The sequence below is a fragment of the Stegodyphus dumicola genome, chromosome 11, assembly GCF_044657685.1.
Source record: "Stegodyphus dumicola isolate Sdum_Otavi_A_Nest chromosome 11, ASM4465768v1".
NCBI classification, from domain to species: domain Eukaryota; kingdom Metazoa; phylum Arthropoda; class Arachnida; order Araneae; family Eresidae; genus Stegodyphus; species Stegodyphus dumicola.
In genome coordinates this window covers 147,692,590-147,715,220 of record NC_140778.1, presented here as the reverse complement: position 1 = coordinate 147,715,220, position 22,631 = coordinate 147,692,590, and the positions used below count along the sequence as shown (strand labels likewise).

Genomic DNA, 22,631 nt, shown 5'->3' with positions numbered 1-22,631 from the left:
ACTTTTGAAACTAAATTTTTTCTTCTGCCATACGCTTTCCGCCTTCTTCAATAACATTCCTTTCAAATTTCACATCATTTCCATCAGTGGTTCTTTTTTTATAGCGTTTTGAAACTTAAACTTTAATTATAATCACCCTGTATATCTATACACCCTGTTACTCGGCTGAGTGAGCTCAGTTTCTTTGTTCTTATATGTTGTTGAATTGTGCAATTTTTGCTTTAAAAAATGATTGAATTATGTTGTTATTATCTTCTGGTTAAGGTTTTTAGGTAACCTGCATGTTATAGTTGTAGAATTATCTACAATTTAAAAGTTGCTTAAGTGCTTTTAAACTTTTTTTTTTTTTTTTCATAGCAGCTATATTTGTTTAGCTTCAAATGAAGCTTAGCAGAATAGTGGATTTGTTGCCAATCTAGAGAAACTTAGCTTCGCAAAAACAAAGTGACCTCTTCTTTTATTATTGCGAATTAAATTACGCTTAATCCATTCTGGAATTCTCATTTAAGTTATTAAATTATTCCATATATTTACTCAGCATAGCGTCCACAACAAATTCAGTTTCTACGCCTTCAGTGTCTTTTTTGCCGAGTGAGACCAAACGTAAACTTTTAGTTTTGTGCACCGAAACATCTGCCCGCGGGCCGAGTTGCTTGTTTTTGCGTAGAAACTGTAATCTTAATGAGATACATTCCGATGACCTCATTCATCACGTGACTTATGTATACCTTTTATAAACAAACAATGCAGATGACCTCAGAGATCACGTGACTTATGTACAGCTAATGCAAACAAGCGACGTCATTCTTCCTCTTCTTCTCTTGCAGAATGTATCTCATTGTCAAAAATTTGCTTTTAATTGTTTTAGCTGTATTTCGTGTTTTATGTTTTTCTATACTTTTCAATTTTTAATATAGATATTTTGAGTTTTTTAAGTATTTTTGCCTTGTCGCGAAGTGAGAATGAACTAATTGAATGAGAAATATATCTGTAATGAATAACATATATATATTCCCACTCCGTTACCCGCACTTTTAAGTGCAAAGACTTTTACATTTCTCATTCGATATTTAGTTTGGTAGTGTGGCAACGCATTTAAAATCAGAGATATTAATTAAAAACTCGGAAAAGCGATTATTTTCGCCGTCATTTTTCCGAGTGGCAACAGTCCCGCAAGCTGGAGATGAAAATCTGCTTTATTTCGAAAGTTGCTGCCACTGCTAGCTTTCAAATCCTAGAGTATGTTAGAAAAAAATTTCTGAGTTTTACGATGAAATAAAAATAGCATTGCCAAATATTAAATACATTACTCCCGATTCCAAAAATTCGTAGGAAACCATTTCGACTATTTCCATCTTCGTGCGACTTTAATCAGCCGAAATATTAATTAAAAATTCTGAAATCGCTAATTTTCGCAGTCATTTTTCCGAGTGGCAACAGTCTTACGCTTTGGAGATAAAAATGTTTTATTTCGAAAAGTGTTGCTACTGCTCGCTTTCAAATTGTAGTTTGTTAATCAAAAATTTGTAAGTTTTACAAAATCTATACATATAAAGAAGAACGTCTGTTTGTTTGTTCTCGTTATTGATTTCTGATCAATTATGATAAATTTTTTTGCCGCATTTAATCGACAAAAATTGAATATAGGTGAAATATTAGATGGAACTTCAGCTTTTACGACCATTCGATTAGAAAGACGAAAATCATTAAAAACTGCGTGTTATTGTTGCTGATATAATGAGAGAGAATTAGTTTATTTTTCTATCGAAATTTTTATGTGGATTCCATATCGCATCAGACTGAAAAATGTATGAATATAAATCGTATTTCTTGCATCGTTATTAGAGAAGGTTTATAGCGGTATCGTTCTCTCTATTGTTAGATACAGTGTCTCACAAAAGTGATGGGACACTTGTGCTTTGCAAAAGGAAACTGTAATAAAATAAATTAAAAAAACATGTAAAATTTTTTGTAGGTGTGTTTCATACTTAAATTTAGTAACAATTATTACATAACATACATTTTCTCAAAATATTAAAATATTAATTTAATAAAAATACAGTTGTTTAGAACGGAGCAAAAAAATGGCTCACGTAAGTGATGGGACACCATTAGATACTACTACGTACTACGATAAAAATATTTTTTGGGGTTTTTATTGTTACTTAAAAACAATTGGCAATAATTTATAAAATCATCTTCAGTATTTTTCTCCAGTTTGTTTTGGAATATTTGTGTTTTTTAGCTCTGTGCAGCCATGAATGCTAAACGAAAAGAAACTTTGCCTGATATTCGAAAATTAGTTGTTAATTTGCATACTGGACGTGGATCTTCTATTAGAGAAATTGCTGAAACAGTTAACTTGAGTCATTCAACAGTTTTCAATATCATTAAACGATATAAAAAGAATCATATGATTCAGGATTAAAGGAGACCTGGCCGACCATCAAAGCTATCCAATGGAATAAAGAGAATTATCGTTCGAAATATTAAAAAAAAATCCAAAAATGATTGTTTCTAAAGTTTCTGCTGATTTACAAGCATTATATGGAGTAATTGTTAATCCTGAGACTATTAGAAGAGTAGTTCGATCTGCTGGACATCACGGAATCCAGCAGATCTGCCAGGAAAAATTCTTCGTAAGTGAAAAGAATAGAAAACTCAGACTGGTCGCAAAGTCCAACATAAATAAGAATTATGATTACTGGAATGAAATTATATTTGCTGATGAGAGTAAATTTAATATATTTGGTTCTGACGGTAGAATCTTGATGTGGAGAAAACCCAGGGAAGAATTTCGCAAACAGAACTTGGTGTCAACAGTACAACATGGTGGAGGAGGAGTTATGGCTGGAGTTGGTAATCTTGTTTTTATTGACAGTATAATGAATCAGTACAAGTATATTGACGTTTTAAATCAAAATTTGAAATCTTCAGCACGAAAATTGGACCTTCATAACGATTTTAAATTCTACCAGGACAATGACCCCCAAGCACACTGCTTTGAACGTTAGACTCTGGCTGCTGTATAACTGTCCTGAAATAATAAAAACACCACCACAATCTCCAGACTTAAATCCCATAGAGAATATCTGGCAAGAATTGGAATCAAGAATTCGCAAACACACCATTTCTTCAAAACAACAATTAAAATTGGTGCTTCAAGAAGAATGGGGTAAAATCACTCCAGAAATCACAAAAAAAATTAGTCGAATCCATCCCAAGAAGATTAAATCATGTTTTAAAAGTAAAAGGAAATCCAACAAAATATTAAAACCTTTTAAAAAGTAAAATTTTTGGATAAATATTTGATGGAAAAGTAAGTGTCCCATCACTTATGTGAGCCATTTTTTGCTCCGTTCTAAACATTTGTATTTTTATTAAATTAATATTTTAATATTTTGAGAAAATGTATGTTATGTAATTTTTGTTACTAAATTTAAGTATGAAACACACCCACAAAAAAATTTTACATGTTTTTTTAATTTATTTTATTACAGTTTCCTTTTGCAAAGCACAAGTGTCCCATCACTTTTGTGAGACACTGTACATTACTTCCGCTAGTTTTGATATAAAAGCCGCCATTTTTTTCAGCTCCACAATTTTATTTTAGTCACATACAGCTAGAAAAATTGTTTTTTTTACCTTTTAATGCTTTCGATTAAAACTGTGTAATTTAAAAAAATTGCTTTTGTAATGTTATTCTAACCCTCACTTCTTTTCAAACACCCAGTGGCTTTTCCTCATTCTCTGTGGCCTGCTGACTAGAAATGTCTACACTAGCCCAAATTAAATTCGTTTTTTAATCGGATATAAGAAAAATACTATTAAAAAAGGGATAATACTCGAAAAATTAGAAGAGTAAAAAAAAATTCGAAGAATTGTTTTCTTTACCAAAAGAAAAAAAAAAAAAAAAAAAAAAAAAAAAAAAGAAAGAAAGAAAGAAAGAAAGAAATGCGCCTAAGCTGTTGTTATCTGCAAAATAGTTCCCACAACACAGAATTTTTTCCTGTACTTTCGTCACCATGCCCAAAGCACGAGTCTGCATTTCTAGCTTTCACTCTCGCGTATTTCGTATGCTAGTTTTTGATGTTTTTTATTATTATAAAAACACAGAGATGCATATTTTATAAAATAAATTTAAAAGAATTATTGCACTGAATGCATAGTTGATTTTTATCAAAATCAAATATGTTTCGAACGTTTAAACGTTTTAGCCCAAAAGAGTTGGTTATCTTGAAATACGACTTTGTGTTGTTGTCGCAGAGTTTCGAGTCTGTTGCCATTCCGTAAAACGTAAAATATTATTCTTTCATAGTTAATCTGTCTGTCATTGATTAACCTATTTAAAAGCAATAGATGCAGTTCTTAAGAATATTATTTTTTACTATTTTCATCTAATTGCTTTAAATAAAAATGCATTTAATCCATAATTTAGCTAATTAAAACATTAAATACTTTTATAGAATTATATTACATACTTTTTTTACTTTTTTAAATATACAGAAGATGTATAATGCTTCCATGTTAATCTAAGTACATATTTATGTAATATTCTATAAATTGTTTCGCTACTCAGAAAGTCTTGTGCAACAGATTCCACATAAAAGAATAAATGCACAATATGCATTCGAAATTTAAGAGGTAACTTAATTCAAAATCGATGTTTGAAGAAAACAATCTTACTTTTTGTCCTTCAAATATACAGTCCTGCCAATATAATATACATCATCTTTAAGAGAGTTCACTTTTGTAAAGAGAAAAAGAGCCTGCAGTTGTAAAATCTGTTGAGTAAGGAGGATGACTGAAAGTTCTTGCTTGATGTGGTTTGATGTCACATCACCCTGCAGCTGAAGCTAGTAGTATGTGGATTAAGCTTTTTCAGAATAATATGCTTCATCAGAAAACCTAATGATTACATTACTGTTATTAAATAAAAGAATCTCTATGCATGCATGTATGTATGTATGTATGTATGTTCTTCGCAAATGCAAAAATGGCGGCACTTAGAGGTACAAGTTTTGAACATACCCCCGAACATACCATATCGAAGCCTAAATTTTGAGCCCAAACCTTCAAACATCGAAACCCAAATTTTGAATTTTTTTTTTTTTTTTTTTTTTTTGGTGTGTGTGTGTGTGTGTGTGTGTGTGATATACATTATATTTTGCGCGAACTTAATTTTGATTAACAAATTCAACAGTTTTTATTTCTACAGTGGCAGTGGCAACATTAGTTAGCCACTGCCAAAGCTTGAGATATTAATCTTTCAAATTTAATTAAACTCGGCGATTTAAAAGAGCTTTGTGTTGCCACGGCACGAAATAAAACTTTTTTATCTTTTTTATCTAGTGCGATGCGATTTGTTTCTGTGGAATATAAAATTTTAACCTTTAACTGCTTTAGCTTACAAATATCAGAATTCGTCTAACTATACTTATTTACTCAATACTCAGTACTGCCATATAGTGTTATCAGTTTTTCAAGATATTAGAAACTTCTCATTTAATATATTGGGCAGCAGAAAATTTTGTTCTTTCGTTTCTGTAATAATAACACTTTTCTTCGTCTGTTGTATTCAATTTCACCATTTCAAATTGGCAACAATTATATTTGCTACATATTCTATCATTAATTTAACACAATAACTGTTATAATTACAGAATCAAGTATACTTTGTTGTTTGAAATATAATTTTGTTTTCTAATATTTTTCAGTTTATTGAAAATTTTTGTATCAAATTCATCAGCTGTGAGTGATCATAAATTTAACAACTTTTCTAAGTTTAATTCTGCTCAAACCAAAGAATACTAAGCAGACGACACCAGCTTCAATAATTACAGCGGTAACAAATTTAACTGGCATAAAGAATTCATAAAAATCACATTACATGCAAACAAAAGAATGCCAAAGATATACTTATAATGCATATCTTAGACAATTCTTTCTTGACAAAATCTGTTAACCATGTCTAAACAAACATAACGTATTCCTCCAATAAAAGAACACTTCTTTGTCATATCTGAATAAGGAATGATAAAATGACAAGGCGAGATGAATTTAACGTTCGAAGTATGTCATATCACTAACATAACATGCATAGATTAATATTTAATGCTTTATCTTTGATATTTTCTGACAAAAATTGACAACAACTATGCTTTCAGAATGTTAAAAGGCATTGAAAATATAGTCTTTGGATGCTATCTTTGTTGACTGATACTAAATGTTTTCACTCCATTGAATGAGAATCAGAAAGAAAATTGACGATGACGAGACGTCAGTGTAGGAATTTCGGATTTCACACTTTGTTTCACTACCCGCCACACGAGATCTTGGAGTGCACATGCCAGTCAGAATGTTTTCCAGTCCACTGAAAATCCAAGTCGTCCACGTTGCTGAATAATCACAATGTTGCAGGAGATGATAGGATTGCCCAAATACTTCTTTTTCGAAATTCTAAACAGGAAAAGAAATATTTTTGACATGAATTTATATATTTATACATATGTACGTTAATAAAGCAAGACAATAACAATTAATGAACTTTTTTATAGCACAACAGGTAAACCAAACAAGGCAGTGCATTGTCAAAAATATGACAGCCTAAAATATTAACAAATATATAACAACTCTTAAAAATTAAGAACACATTGACCTAAGACTGTCTGTTCTTTGCATTTATACGGAAATTTTTATATAGCTAAATTTCCTATCATTTTGGTATAATTTTGGTAAAAACATTTTCAAGGTATTTACTACTTTTCGATAGAGGATTCGTAATCTGGCAAAATAGGAAATAACTTGACAGAAATATGTGTTCTAAGCCTCGTGAACAAGCGATCCGTTTAAATAAATGTTCAGCTGCTACTTGGATAATTAAGTCTTTTACTTTCTTGTACGAAGCAAAGGAAGCGTTGTAATCGAGAAAAACTTCTGGTGTCATATTTCAACGAAACATTCATTTTGATCGAGAGAACTCAAATCCATTTGAGCGATTTTTGCGCGACATCTGTACATATGAAGAGAATAAAGGTCTTTTTTAACTTCCTTGTAGGAAGTTAAGAAAGTATTGCAACCTCGAAGCATTTCGGGTCCCATATTTCAATGAAAATATCCATTTTGACCACTCTTGAACCCATTTCAACGATTTTTTTGCCTGACATCTGACGTATGTACAAAATAAATAGCTATTCTTTTCCAAAATGGATTGTAAATAAATGAATGGATTTAAAATGAGTTCAGAAGAGATTTTTTTACGTATGCTTGTATCTCGCATAAACTCGTATACGAGTAGCTGGAGAACGTTAAAATTTTGTATAATGGAATGTTAGTTGTGCACCTCCCTTTTCCGTTGCGATCGGGAGCACCAGACACACACACATACATACATATGTATGTATATAGTTTAGATAAAAAAGTATGAAATTTAGAACCAATTTTACGCAAAGATTCAAAGGAAGTGAAATGCAATACCAATAAATTTCAAAATATCCTATAAATATGCAAAATAAGAATTCAAGAAATATGAAACTAAAATCTAAAAATCATTAAAACCAGAAAAATATACCAAAACCAGAAAAAAATTATATAAAAGAAAAAGAATTCAATGAAATTTGATATAACATTATCAAGAGGGGGTTATATCAGCCTCAGTTACTTCTCCCTTTTCCACTTAAAACCACTGCGTTTCTGCACCCAAAATTATCTGATGAACTGTTCTAAAGCATTTAATTAATAACAGTTCATCTTAAAATTTTGCTGTTATAATTAAATATACAGCGAATATATATATTATTCAACATATAAATATATTATTCAAAACATATATATTATTCAAAAAACTCCATGACATAAAGAATCTTGCATAATGGTTTATGTGAATAATGCTTATGCCAATCAAGATAATGGTTTATGTGAGGAATGTTTATATAAATCAATATAATGGTTTATATGAACAATGTTTATGTAAACCAATATAATGATTTATGTGAACAATGTCTATGTAAACCAATATAATGGTTTATGTAAATCAAGATAATGATTTTTGTGAACAACGTTTATATCTAACCAATATAATGGCTTATGTGAACAATATTTATGTAAATCAAGATAATGATTTATGTGAACAATGTTTATGTAAACCAAGATAATGGTTTATGTGGACAATGTTTATGTAAATCAAGGTAATGGTTTATGTGAACAATGTTTACATAAATTTAATAAATGATTTACATGAACAGCGTTGATGTTTATGTAAATAAGATAATGGTTTACGTGAACAATGTTTATGAAAATAAAGATAATTATTTATGTTAACAACGTTTATGTGAACCGAGATTGAGATTTATGTGAACAACGTATATGTAAACCAAGTTTATGTTTATGTGTGTTATGGTTTATGTGAACAATATTAATCAATATGATGGTTTCTGTGAACAATGTTAATCAATATGATGGTTTCTGTGAACAATGTTAATCAATATGATGGTTTCTGTGAACAATGTTAATCAATATGATGGTTTTTGTGAACAATGTTAATCAATATGATGGTTTCTGTGAACAAACAATGTTAATCAATATGATGGTTTCTGTGAACAAACAATGTTAATCAATATGATGGTTTCTGTGAACAAACAATGTTAATCAATATGATGGTTTCTGTGAACAATGTTAATCAATATGATGGTTTCTGTGAACAATGTTAATCAATATGATGGTTTCTATGAACAATGTTAATCAATATGATGGTTTCTGTGAACAATGTTAAACATTATGATTATAAATCATTATATTTCTGTGAACCTATGATTATAGTTATTCATCGGCTCCTAGATATAAACCATCTTGCAAATTTGTTTATGTGCTGGAACCTGTGAATAATTATTCACAAACTGTTGACTGCAAAACTAAATTTCTTAAGTGCATAAATAAATTTCGAATCAGAGAAACAATTTTGGGATGAAAAGAAACTTCAAAGTTACGATATAATTAAATGAAATATCATACCTAATTTTTGCATACTGTTGCAATGCCCAGTACGTGAGGCCTTACACACAGTGGTATAGTAAAAGGATACTTTTCTTCGCATATAATATTTGAAAATCCAGCTTTGCGAATTTCGTTTGGTATATCTCTGTCTATGCAGCAACCATCGGAATAAATAACCCACAGTGGTGCAATGAACTTCTGTAATAAATAACTCCAAGTTTTTCTTGGAAAAGCAAAATGCTCCATATAAAGGTATTTTCCATCCTGAAAAATAAATTTTTAAAATTAAAAGCACAGTTAAAATGCATTTTCAGGAGTTCGATTCCATCATTAAAAACTATGCATAGAAAGGGAAAAATTTAGTAGATATACAACATTTATCCAAAGATATTTACAACTGTAATACATTGTATTACAACTATTCCTTGATGACTACCAGCGGCGAAACTGTAAAATCGCTGGACACTGGCAGTTCCGACCAGGGTTAGATTCCAGGCAAACGAACTGGCTGCATAGGCTTTTTCGTGATTTCCCTTATGTGTATGTGTACGGACCAGTTTCTCTTAGAAAGTGCTCCACAAAGCCATCCCTTCCCTTAGGCAGATAGCCCTAGTGTGCTTTGCCGTTGTAGAGTTGCGCGCCTCCAACCTGCATGCAACCAAAAGGTGACTGCTGAAACTGGAAAATAGACAGAGTCTTGCTAAGGGTTTAAGTCCCTTTTTATTCAACTTAAGAAATTACAATTGCGTGCTCTTGACGCTCACAAACTACGCCGACCCGGCGGTAAAATAAAAATAAGAACCTGAAAAGAAATAATAACAAGACTCTAACTACGAGGCTCACTAAAAGTAACTAACCTCACCGCGTTTTACAATACCGCTGCTAATTCAGCAGACTTTGAATATCACGTTGAACGATTAACAATTCTCCGAGGCAAGCACACAGGCCGAAACGCGGGGTTCTTTAATCTCTGGCTAACTACCTCCGCGCTCGTGAAGTAAGAACAGCACACCTCGAACTCATTTCCTTTCTATTTAACTCAGAATACTTCCGCTGATAATTTGAATCCTTGCGCGTTCTACTAAAATTTACATACTCTGGCATTGGCAGTTCCAGGGGAAAGTAAGGCTTGACGGGAAAGATAGTTTAAACTTAAAATAAATGTTAGTTAAAATAAATATAAACCCTACACCGTAATAACCTAAACCAAACTGTTGTTCCTTGATAGCAAGGGTTTGAAATCTATGAAGTTCCTTATCCAGTAAATACAGTAATTATTCTCATAAAGTACATTTAAAAACAGAAAACGTCAAAAAAAAAAAAAAAAAAAAACATCAACAATTGTGGAGTTCCGCCCTTTTATCTAACAGCGAAATGTGTAGGAATCTCGTGAACAGCTAACCAGATAATCGCTTTAGTTCAGAAACATAGACGTAAACTCAAGAAGGGTTAATTACCCTTTATTTCTCAAAATAAGAGTTGAACATTCGGCCTCTTTCTCAGGGCGTACAGCAAAGCCCCCACTTGGACTTCAACTCAAAATAATAAGAACTAAGACTTAATTAATGCTTAACTAAAAAGATATAGCCTAAGCTATCAAACTTCTAAGTAGTTGGCCCTATATATCGAGTAGCTAGCAAGCTATCAAAGACCTGAAACACTACCGAGCATAGTAACAGCTTAGGGAGAGATGTAGCCAAAAGGTGTTGAAAACAAAGCGTTCCATAAACTTGATAAATAATCATTGAACATGCATTGGCAACCTTATGGCAATCAGACAATAATTTGTACGCATTCTTTCAAATAGCACAGGAGATTCAAAGGCTGAAGGCATTACTTGTAGTCAACGAGCCATCACTGTCCACTGAGATTACCTCAAACTGGGGAATGAATTTTCAAATTTGGCGTGTAGATCATCTGAGGGCGATAAGTAACAACGTAAATATTATTGGTGTGCCGTACGGGTCAGTTCAAAAAGAATTTATCATTGGAACTGAACAGGCTGTGTGTCGCTGACTGGTTTTTAACCAGCTGCTGACTTTTGAGTAAAAGGAACATTGCGTCGCAATGTACCAAAGTCACCGTGAATAATCCGTTCTTCATGCCCAGGATTATCTCCAGTCATAATATCCAACACGAATCGCAAAACGAATATGAACTCGCTTAAGCAAAATGAGTATGAACTCGCTTAAGCATGAACTCGCAAAACGAGTATAACGAGTAACAAACGAGTAACTTAAGTATGAACTCGCAAAACGAGTATAACGAGTAACTTACGTATGAACTCGCAAAACGAGTATGAACTCGCAAAACCAGTATGAATCGCAAAACGAGTATGAACTCGCTTAAGCAAAATGACTTGAAGACCGTTATAAGAGCAGGAACTAGTACATTTCTGCGCAAGATGACTACATTCCAGCTAAAAAAAATAAGCAGCAAATACTGGATGAAACAAGAACTATTTAATGGATATGTGCGAAACTGATCCAAGAGTTTGGTGTGGCATTACTAGATCACACAGCAAAGATATACAAAAACACATGTATTAGGACCATCACATCGCGAAACGGCAAATGGTCGGAAGAATGTGCAATGGAAACATCACGCTAATAAGAGACCTAATACCCTGTAGCTGAAATGCATGCTTGGCCACTGCCAGGCAAGTTGGCTGACCGCTTGCTGTGGCAATAGCATCCATTTTTGTAGTAATGCATGTCGGAGCTCGTGGAGATTGCCTGACCGCAAATGTGACTTGTCATCCGTCGTCCCAACATGTCCCACGTGTGCTCTTTGGAATTCAGTTCTGGTGACCTAGTAGGCCACGGCAGAGGCGGAATGATTTCACTCTCCAGATAACTCCGCATCACTCGAGCTGTATGCCGGCGGCATTATCATACATAAATAGCGCGTTGGCACAAATTCTAAAGATAAAGAAAAGCACATGAGGATGTAAAATTTCGTCGTGATATTGACGGCTTTGATGGAAACCGCCAGGAATCACGTAGAGATCGGTGCGCATGTTCATTGCTATCCCAACGCATTCAAGTAAGCCTTCTTCTCAGTAATGGTCTTCTTCCACTCTGTTTGGTGCCCGATAGCCTATCCCTGGCTCTCACCATATTATCACACTTCGGAAATCATTCTAGATGCTAAATTCAGGCTCATTCGTAAACAGTAAATACTTGGCTCCATTGCTCTGGTATTCAAATGCGATGTTCACCGGCCCAATTTAACGGCGCTCTGACATTGCAATGGGGATAACGTATCCCTGGCTCTCTCCATATTGTTACATTTCGGGAACCGTTCTAGATGCTAAATTCAGACTCATTCGTAAACAGTAGTCACGGGCCCAATTTAACGGCGCTCTGACTTGCGATGGGGATAAAGGAACACAAACCACATGTCGTAAGGCGTACAGTCCACCTTCATGCAGTCGACACGACACAGTATGATATGGCATATGAGCCGTCTTGCAGCAGCAGAGAGATTATGACATCAGCTGTCCTGCTGTTAGTAATTCAATGCATCTTGCAGATAGCAACAGGAAGGGATCGTCTGGCCCATCTACACGCACGTTTTCTACAGAGGTTTTGATCCCTTTGGTAACGACTCCTCAGCCAATTGATAACACTACGATGCACATTTAGCTCTCTCGCAACAACGGATTGTTTGTCTTGCACCAACTTGCAACCTTCCAACAATTCTCCAACGGATGTTATCGTGCAAATAATATCTTCAGCTTATGCTTTCCGCTTTTTTCCGAATTACATCTATTACGAATTTTGTACATATATATGTAGGTTTTGCTTTCATAGAGCACACTATTAGTTCCTCCGGCGTTGATAGAATACGTTATTCTCTTAATATCCACAGCTAGCTTTAAATAGTATGATCAGCTTATTTTAAGCAACAAAGGCACTTAAACACCAAAGAAGACCGTCTGTCTTCTTTAACTCTTGAAGACAAGCAAGCCATCCGCTCGCATCTGCTATGCTCCACTCTCGTCCACGTCTGGACGCTATCTGACGCTGTCTGGAATGCTCTGCACTGAGCTAGGCTGGGATGACGTCACCACGCTGGTATTCTAATTCAGCATCGGTCGTTGATGATCCCCACATATATAGATAATTTTAGTGAAATTATAACTATATGCGGCATATTTTTTTGGCATCATTTAACACGAAAATCTAAGAAAGCGAAGCATTGCCGGAAAATTAAAGATACAGGAGCAAGATTGTTTAGCATTGAGTAAATAGCTGTCTCGCTAAATTGGCGAGATATCGCCAAGCTGGCGATGGTTTTCGCGAGTAAGCCTTGTCGCTAAATTTAGTAAGAAACCTCCAAAAGTCGCAAAACTTAGTGACGTTTTACTCTCATTCCTGCATAACATTAATGGGTTTTGTAATTGATGCTATATGTAGCTGTAACCGCATCGGGCTCTCTTCCAGTAATTTAGAGAAGTGAAAGGTGAAAGAGATTAAAAATTTCTCGGCGGCCAGGAGAAAACTAAATAAGACCCGGGAAAGTGTCAATTTCCGAGTAGCGATTGTTAGTTCAGAGTGTTTAAGGTTTTTAGTAGTTTGAAATGTAACTACTGATTGTCCTCTTTGATACTCAGTGTGAAGTGTTTCTTTCGGTAAAATAAATTTTATCAAGCTATCATCGGTTGTGTGTGAATTCAGTCCATTACGTATTCGTACGCACCGAACTATCGCTGCTTGAGTACTGCATAGGTCACGCGTGCCCCTTTTTACGGCGTTGTGGTGTGACTGCGGAATAACGTTTTATGCTAATTTTAGTTGACTATTTGCATTCGGCGATACAACTTCTATCTCATATGTAAATTGTATGTTTTTTAATTCCCCTTTTTATATCCATAGCTTATCTTTTAACAATTGTTGCTTATTTTTTTAACACGAGTGTAATTTAAAGCCCGTGTTTGTCAAACTTAGGTGAGTAATGTAGTTTATTATTATTATTACTATTATTATCATCATCATCATTATCATTACTATTATTATTACTATTATTATCATCATCATTATCATTACTATTATTATTACTATTATCATCATCATTATCATTACTATTATTATTACTATTATCATCATCATTATCATTACTATTATTATTATTATTGCTATTACTACTACAGCTGGTTTGAGGATGCCCTGCCCTACGTCCCTTATTGTTGTCGCCATTGTTGCCCAGAGCCTATCTCCAACTAAAGGAGCATATGCAGAGTGTCCCATCAAGACCGCCTAAACTCTGCACAGCCAGATTCCTCGCTTGGAGTACATAAAAATGCCCAAAGAATTGTACCTGTACGACCCATAGATTTCAAGATAAATGCGGAAGAAAAGTATCATGCCCTGTCCGTCACATCGCCTATAACTGCAGCATGATGGAGATACAGATCATTTCAGCACTTCTGCACGTCGGATACGGAATGCCCAGGCCACTGGATTGGACGTGGGAGTCCAGTTTTATGGCCACCAAGATCGCCAGATCTGTCACCTTTGTTTTTCCTGATGGGCCATTTGAATGAATTGGTCAGTCGAGGGCTAGTTTCCACAGAAAGTGAGTTTCTCGTCACCATCCTGCTTGTACTTTGGTACACACCCGCTGTTGCAACGTGTGCAGTCAGCTTATCTACGGCCTGCGCATGCGTTCCTTAATATAAGTGGTAGACATTTTGAAAGTCTTCCTGTGTAAACATATGTGGGAGGTGGCTATTACTTGAGGACGAATATCAGGAGCCGACCTCGGGCGGTAGGAGACCCAGTGTTCAATCTGAAGGTGCAGCTGCCAGGAAAGTGACGCGCTTCGTCATAGCCTTCCCCCCCCCGCTCAGCATCGGCCTCCTCGTGGCTCCTGCTGGTAACTTTGTCGGCTTCCGCTGGCATAGGCTAATGATGCTAGGCAAACATCCGTTGGGATTGGCTGCGGGAATTTCTGGAACCGACCATTTATGGGAGGAGACCCGGAGTTCTTCCAGACAAGTGGCTGGACAGTCTAGACAGTTTCAATTCTTTGGGTAAATTAAGTAACTTCACAGGACTAGAGCCATCGATTCTTCGGTGGTTGGTTCAGGCTCGGCAGGGAACATATGATACTGTCATGTCTACCCCATGGGTGTGAGGATGTTACATGGTTTGATATCGAAAGACTGTCCGAGGAGTATGGACTTCTCTAGTGGGTGCAGAGGGACGGCGATATCAAACTTTTATAACTTGTAATTACTAGTATAGTGAGAGGGAGTGATGACACCGCTCGCAGGAAATCGAAGCGTTGTTTTTTGAGTAGCTGATGATTGAGTTCCGGCCCTGTGGATCGATTCGTTCGGTCGCCCGTCGGCCCTCATCAAGGAATAACACTGGGATTTAAAATCCCTTTGCATTGACCGCCTCGGATAGTCTCTGGAGACTGAGTCAATGCAAACTTTGTATGGGAGACTGTGTTCTGGGTCAAGGGCTCTTTCTCTGACGTTCTGTATAAACATATGCAGAGACGGAGGATCATATTTCCAATAAAGTTATTTTCTTACACCAAATACGACGTCATACTTTTCTTTTACAACCCGGAAACTATGGGTCATACAGGTTCAGTTCTCTGAGCATTTTTATGTATTCCAAACGAGGAATCTGGTTGGACAGAGTTCGGGCGGTCTTGATGGAACACCCTATATTTGCCCATAATTATGTATAGACTGGTCAGTAGAGAGACTGTACACGACAAAAGCAATAAATTTAATTACAGGGAGCCACGTACGAATTATGCCTTTTATCTAAATAAATATAGTTTCCTACCTCGTAATAATTTCAACAAATTATATGGAATTCCCTTTAATGTTAAGGATTTTGTTTTAATAACAGTAAAAAGTATATTCTCTTTATTATGCTACAATAAAAATATACTCACCGGTTTCAGTACACGCCTGATTTCACGTAAGACTGCCTGGATACCGTCGACATAGCAAAGTACGTAAGAAGTTACCACAACATCCATTGAAGAATCTTCTATTTCAGACATATCTTCAGCCATGCACGTTATAGCTCTTTCATATTCGATGTGAGGATATCTAGATTGGTTTTTGAAGAAGTATTCTCGAAACGAAGGATTAACATCCACGCTTGTTAAAGCGGAGTTCTCTGGATAAAATGGCAGATTTGCTCCAGAACCAATTCCAATTTCCAAGATTTTGATGCGTTTGGATTTGCTCCGGTTAGGTAAATTTTCCTTCAGCATTTCAAAACATCGCTTTCGAAAAGGCCTTGTGTAACGTCCAAAAAGGAAAAGTACACCATAAACATAAATAAATGGAAACCATTTATTTCTAAATTGTTTGCTGTATTTCAAGAGAGCTGTAAGTGGTAGAAATACAGTCAAGGCTACGCCCCACAACAGAGCGGTTAGAATAATGTACACGATGAATTCCATCGCTTTAGCAAAACTGGAGAAAGGTTGCCAGTTAAGTCCTATAAGAAAAGATACATTAATTCTCAGTCTTCTATTTCATCATTTTTAATAAATAAATTAATTTTGACACAAATTTTTATATTTGGGTCCATCTGAAGTAAAACTTGATATATTTTTAAAAAATAAAAAATAATTTAAAATTGATTTAATGAAAGGAATATCTTATTTCTTATAACTACACTTGAATGAACAAAAACGTGTTAAAGATCCCTTTATAATCCTACAGAAGTCATCAGATCTGTAATAAACCTATTTTCTCATGTATTCCACGTCTTTTTTAGCACAAAGAACGTTATCTCAGAAGGGCTATTACTCTCCAAACAACATTTTGCGTCGAATCACTATAAACGGCTCTATCACTTTTCAAATTGTTGCCACCAAATATTATCTCCCTGTGTTATATTTAAAATTATTAAATAATGAAAAATCTACATTAATGCATGTATGTCTCCCGCACTGTGAAAAAAACAACGGTACCCATATTCATCAAATTTTTAATAACGTATGCCTCCACCCCGAATTTGGAATTTCCAATTTTTTTTATTGTCTATTTCATATTTTGTAAAACTTTAATGAATTTTCAATTAAAATACTCAACGATTTCAAAGCGAGGAATGCTAACACTGTAGGGAATAAAACATTTTTATCTCCAGCGCTATCGGAAATTCTAAAGATATGCTGTTTTTAAATATTTTTAATCGAATGTGGCGTTAGCCCAAATGCTCTCGAAACCTGTATGTGTATGCAAATGAAAAAAATCCCCCTTTGGGCGTAATATATAATCTGAAAGCTTTCAGATTTATTTTATTTTATTTATTTATTTATTACTTCCTTGTACGAAATAAAAAGGAAGTATTGTAATCGCGAAACGTTTCAGGCAGCATATTTCAACGAAAACATCCCATTTTGACCTCTTTCAAATGCAATTTAACGATGTATTTCCGTGATATCTGTACGTAAGGACAGAATAAAACACTCTTTTCCTCCAAAAAAATTATAAAACTGCTTTAAAATGAATTCTGAAGAGAATTTTTCGTGGCGTCCAGTGATCTCAGTTTCTTTACTCTTATATGTTTGTAAATCGTAAAATTTTTTGCATAAAAATGATTGAATTATGTTGTTCTTATCTTCCGGTTAAGTTTTTTATGCCTTTAGTAAATCTGTATGCAATATTTTTAGAATTATGAACAATTTTAAAATTGTTTAAGTACTGCTAAGCCTAATAATGTTTTTGATAGCGGCCATTGCTCTTGTTTACATTTGAAACAGCAGGATAGCGGATTTGTTGCCAATCTAGAGAAACTTAGCTTCGCAACAACAAAGATAACGCCTTCATTTATTATTTAAATCATGCTTAATTCTTTCTGGAATTTTTTGGAGGAGATAAGCGTTTAATATTTACTTCGTAATTTTTAATACAGATATTTTGAGTTTTTATGTATTTTTATCTTGTCGCGAAGTGAGAACTGAATTAATTGAATGAGAAATACTCAATCGTCTGTGAAAAACTGTTTCTTTTTGGTTTTGTTTGCTTCATTTCTTTTATACATGGTTCTAGCTTTATTATAGTATTTGAATAGAACATGTGGCAACGGTTAGATAATTATTTAAATGATATCAATTTTGTGCACTCTGAGTTATAATATGAACGAAATATAATACTGTTAAGTGAACCTAGCGCCAGAGTGTCGCTATGGTAAACAAAGTGAATTTTAAAGAATGCATTTATTCTATTGTGGTTTATGCGGTGTCGGCGAAGTAGGTTTAATTCAATCTAATAAGTTTAAACGAAATGCAAGAAAAAATGCGTATAATTTAATATTCTGTACAAGGAAGTCATGTGGGGTACACATCAGATTTTTTTTTTTTTTTTACTTTGCTCTATTTTTTAGTGTGCATATTTAAAATACTGATGCTAGCTGTAATGTCGTTTGCTTCATTTTCTGCCTAAAAGGGGATATTAAAGGAAGAAAGGGCATTTCGCATCCAATCCAAATAAATGCGATGTATTATTTTTCATTCGAGTCTATTACCTGTCGGCAAAATGTAAGATATTCATCTTTCGAACAGAATCTGTCTGTTGTGTATTAACGAAATAAGCTATTTCAAAGCAATATATGTAGTTCTTAAGAATATTCATTTCTAACTTTTGAATCAGATTGATTTAAATGATAAAAATGTATTTAATTAGTGATCAAATAAAATTAAATACATTTTTATCATTTAAATCAATCTTATCATTTAAATCAATCTGATCATTTAAATCAATCTGATCATTTAATCAATCTGATCATTTTTATCATTTAAATCAATCTGATCTATCATTTAAATCAATCTGATCTAAATATTAGTGATCATAATTAAAAATATTCAGTATTTTCATAGAAGGATGTTACATATTTTTAGTCCAAAGGGACAATTTGCCCTGAAGGACTGTAAATTTGCGTTGAAAACTATAAACGGCGAATCACGTTTCAAATTGTTGCCACCAAATATTAGAGCCTTGTGTTATATTTAAAGAAATTAAATAATGAAGAATCTGAATGAATGTATGTATGTTTCTCGCATTCTGATAAAACAACGGCGCCTACAGCCATCAAAATTTGAATAAAGTAATCTTCCATAAAATATGGGCATGTGGAAGACCTAATTTGAATTTGAAATTTGTTTTATTATCGATTTCATATTCTGTAAAACTTTAAGGAATTTTCGATTTACAAACTCAGATTTCAAAGCGAGCAATAGCAACACTGTACAGGAAAAAAAAAAAATTATCTCCAGCGCGCGAGACTCTGTACCTGAAATTCTAAATATATTGTAGAGACATTAGATATTTTTTTTAAGCCGGAAAGGTTAACAACGCCTTCGCCGGGATTCGAACCACGGACCTCTGGAATACCGGCGCAGCATGCAGAACCACTACACCACGAAGGCACGTTAGTAAGGCGGCAGAAATACCTTATTCTTGCCCATTTTAAAATTTTGCGATATTGAAGTTGAACTGAATTTTATGGTTTAAGTGCGAAGAACATGATATTTAATAAATAAAGGTAACCCACAAAACATTAAAAAACGCTCTTTTGGGCGTAATGTCAAATCTGAAAACCTTCAGATTTTATTTTATTCACTTATTTTTTTAATGTGATAATAGGGGACACAATAGTTGTTCTGTAGTATTCATCATCTATATTATTTCTCTAGTATAATTTCTTTTTGCTGTCTACTAAACACTGAACTTCGCGAATCTTTCACAAAGACCACCGAAAAAGCTGCAGAAAAGAACTTGAATGTAATATTATAAGCTATAGGATGTACTGCGTGGATTAAATTGAATGAATATTTGAGAATTTCCGCATGAATTATTATACTGGGTCCAAATGGTAAATTAAACAAAAGGATTAAATTACCACAGTAAGGAAAAAAATATGTCTAGGATTGATTAAAATAATGGAATAAATAAACAAATGTTAGCTTAAATAAATAATTATTAATAAAAAATATAAGAATCAAAATTACGAATTAGAAATGTTTCGAAATTATGAAGCTATGGCTAATAGAATTCAAATAATAACAACGAAAAAATGGAAATGGATAATTATGGCGTACTATTAAATGTGCACGATAATGTTACGAAATGTACAGGTGCGGTGAGATAGCTTTCTCGCAAAGCAGGTTTAGGGTTGCCTAAAATAGCAATGAAAGGCAGGGTTGCCACATTTGGCGAGAAATCGCCCACTTGGCGACAAAATTTGCGATATACCATGGACAGATGGAGAACCTTCTGGAACGAATTCTTACCGGTTTTAGCCCAGAATGTTCTCGAACACAAGCCGAAAGCTATATAAACCCTGCTTGTCCACAGTGAGTATTTGTGCCTCGTCTAGCGAGTTGATAGTCAGTCAGTCGAGTACGAGATAGTTAGTCTCGAGTTAGACAGTCCGTGCGGAGTCGATCGAGTTGACAGCCGCGCAGCGAGTGCCGAGTGGGTCGTCGAGCGCACAGAAGAGTCTCTTAGTGTATCGCGGTTAGTGCATCGTCGAGAGAGTGTGTTAAGCTCTGGGAACGACTGAACCGAAGAGTCGGCAGCTGTGCTCTGTCTGTCGTCGAGTGCATCGCGAGTTGTAGCGTGAAGAGTCTCAACAGCACGTTGGAGTTCCGGGAACGATCGAACAAAGTCGGGAGCTGCACTCTGGTGCTTTGCAGTGAAGCTTGTCTCCACCGTTATTGCCTGATAACCTGATGGCTGTGTCGCTGATTGTAGCTGTCCTGATTAATATTGGTAATGTAATAAGTGTGTTTCGATATTCCGTCACATGCTGTCGTCATTATTCTCTCCAAATCCACACGAACCCCGTACGAACGTGAAGGAAAAAAAATAACGTAACAACTGGTGTCAGAAAAGAAAAACGCAACATCGATAAAAAAGAAGTTAGAAGAAAAAAAATTATAAATTAGATATTAAATCGAAACAGAATGCTCGAAAAAATGATGAAAAAAAAAAACTGAAAGCTTTCAGATTTTACATTACGCCAAAAAGGGTTTTTTTTTTAACGTTTATATGTTACGTTTATTTATTAAATATCATGTTCATAGCACTTAAACCATGAAATTCAGTTCAACAGCAATATCACAGAATAATTTTAAAACGAGCATATCTTTAGAATTTCTGATACACAGTCTAAGGCGCTGGAGATAAAAATGTATTTTTTTCTTACAGTGTTGCCATTGCTCGCTTTGAAATCGTTGAGTTTGTTAATAAAAAATTCATTAAAGATATGAAAATATGCAATCGATAATAATCGCAAAATATGAAATCGATAATAAAACAAATTCCGAATTCCAAATTAGGGCTTCCAGATTCTCCATACTCGATGGAGAATCTGGAATCTGGAACGTTATTCCAAATTTGATAGCTTTAGGTACCATTGTTTTATCACAATGCGAGAAACATAGATACATTTACGCAGATTCTTCATTATTTAATTTCTTTAAATATGATACAGGACTCTAATATTTGGTGGCAACAATTTGAAAAGTGATACGCCGTTTCTAGTGATTCAAAACAAAATGCCAGAACGAAATTAATAGCCCTTCTTGGCTAACGCCCTTTGGGCTAATAAATTAATTATTCAAAAGAAAATTAAAACATGCAGATAAAGTTAATCGACAAAAATGTGATCTATATTAAGGGAATGAAACACTTAAAAAATATAAAATACTACTCACAAGTAAAAGCCACCTATGCATAAATTGTTCCACACCACAATTTTACTTCTTATTAAACTCTTATCTTGCTACTCTTATCTATCTGAAAATTCTTATCGTTTAGTTGCTAAGAGTCTGCCGTTTTATGAATGCGTTTCTTTATCATGAATTAGAAAAACAAATCTCCAAACAGTAAAAAAAAGTTCTGTGTTAGAAGCTGAGTTTGGAAAATCCATTTTTATTTGTTACACTTTCACGAGTGGTACGATCTATTTACATACGCAAATTTGCATTTTTATTTATGCGTCGGAAAAAATAGGAAAAAAAATATTTGAAAGCTTTCAGATTTTATATTATGCCCAAAAGGGTTTTTTTTTTTTTTCCATTTTATGTGTTACCTTTATTTATTAAATATCATGTTCTTCGCACTTTAAAACCACATAAAATTCGATTCAACAGCAATATCACAAAATATTTAAAAACAGCATATTTTTAGAATTCCCGATACACAGTCTTGCACGCTGGAGATTTAAAAAAAAAAAAAAAAAATTGTTTTTGGTTAATCTAAAATTCGTTAAAGTTTTACAAAATTTGAATTAGACAATAAAACAAATTCGAAATTCAAAAACTAGAGGAATTGGAAGTTGGAGAACTACGTTATTTAAAATTTGATCGTTGTTTTTTTTACTGTGCAAGAAACATTCATGCATTCCTGCATATTTTTCATTATTTAGTTTCTTTAATGGCAATAATATTTGGTGGCAGTTTGAAAACAGTTTGAAAAGTAAATTAGCGCAGCACTAAAACCACGCTAAATGCCATTTTAAAGACTAATATAGTCGTTTGGGTCTAATGGCCATTTGGGCTAAAAAAAAAATATGCTAGGTTATCATTATGTTTTCCTGGTAAATTTTCTCTGAAAACCTAAAAACTTTTCACAATTTGTTAGCCTTTTG

At 34.0% G+C, this 22,631-nt stretch overlaps 1 protein-coding gene across 2 annotated transcripts; it reads right to left on the bottom strand.

Annotated features, from left to right (window-relative positions):
- Positions 1–5,094: 5,094 nt before the first annotated feature.
- Positions 5,095–21,786, bottom strand: LOC146994417 (thiol S-methyltransferase TMT1B-like). Of its 2 annotated transcripts, XM_085827306.1 has the most exons (4): positions 21,697–21,786; positions 15,913–16,469; positions 9,010–9,255; positions 6,323–6,459 (listed from the first exon to the last, which is right to left on the bottom strand). In XM_085827306.1, exons 2-3 carry the CDS (start codon positions 16,429–16,431, stop codon positions 9,010–9,012), a joined length of 765 nt encoding a protein of 254 aa, XP_085683432.1. In that variant the 5' UTR covers positions 16,432–16,469; positions 21,697–21,786; the 3' UTR covers positions 6,323–6,459. The 2 variants fall into 2 exon arrangements, with proteins under 2 accessions (XP_085683433.1, XP_085683432.1); XM_085827307.1 differs by lacking the exon at positions 9,010–9,255 and having other exon boundaries at positions 5,095–6,459.
- Between the last annotated feature and the right edge of the window lie 845 nt (positions 21,787–22,631).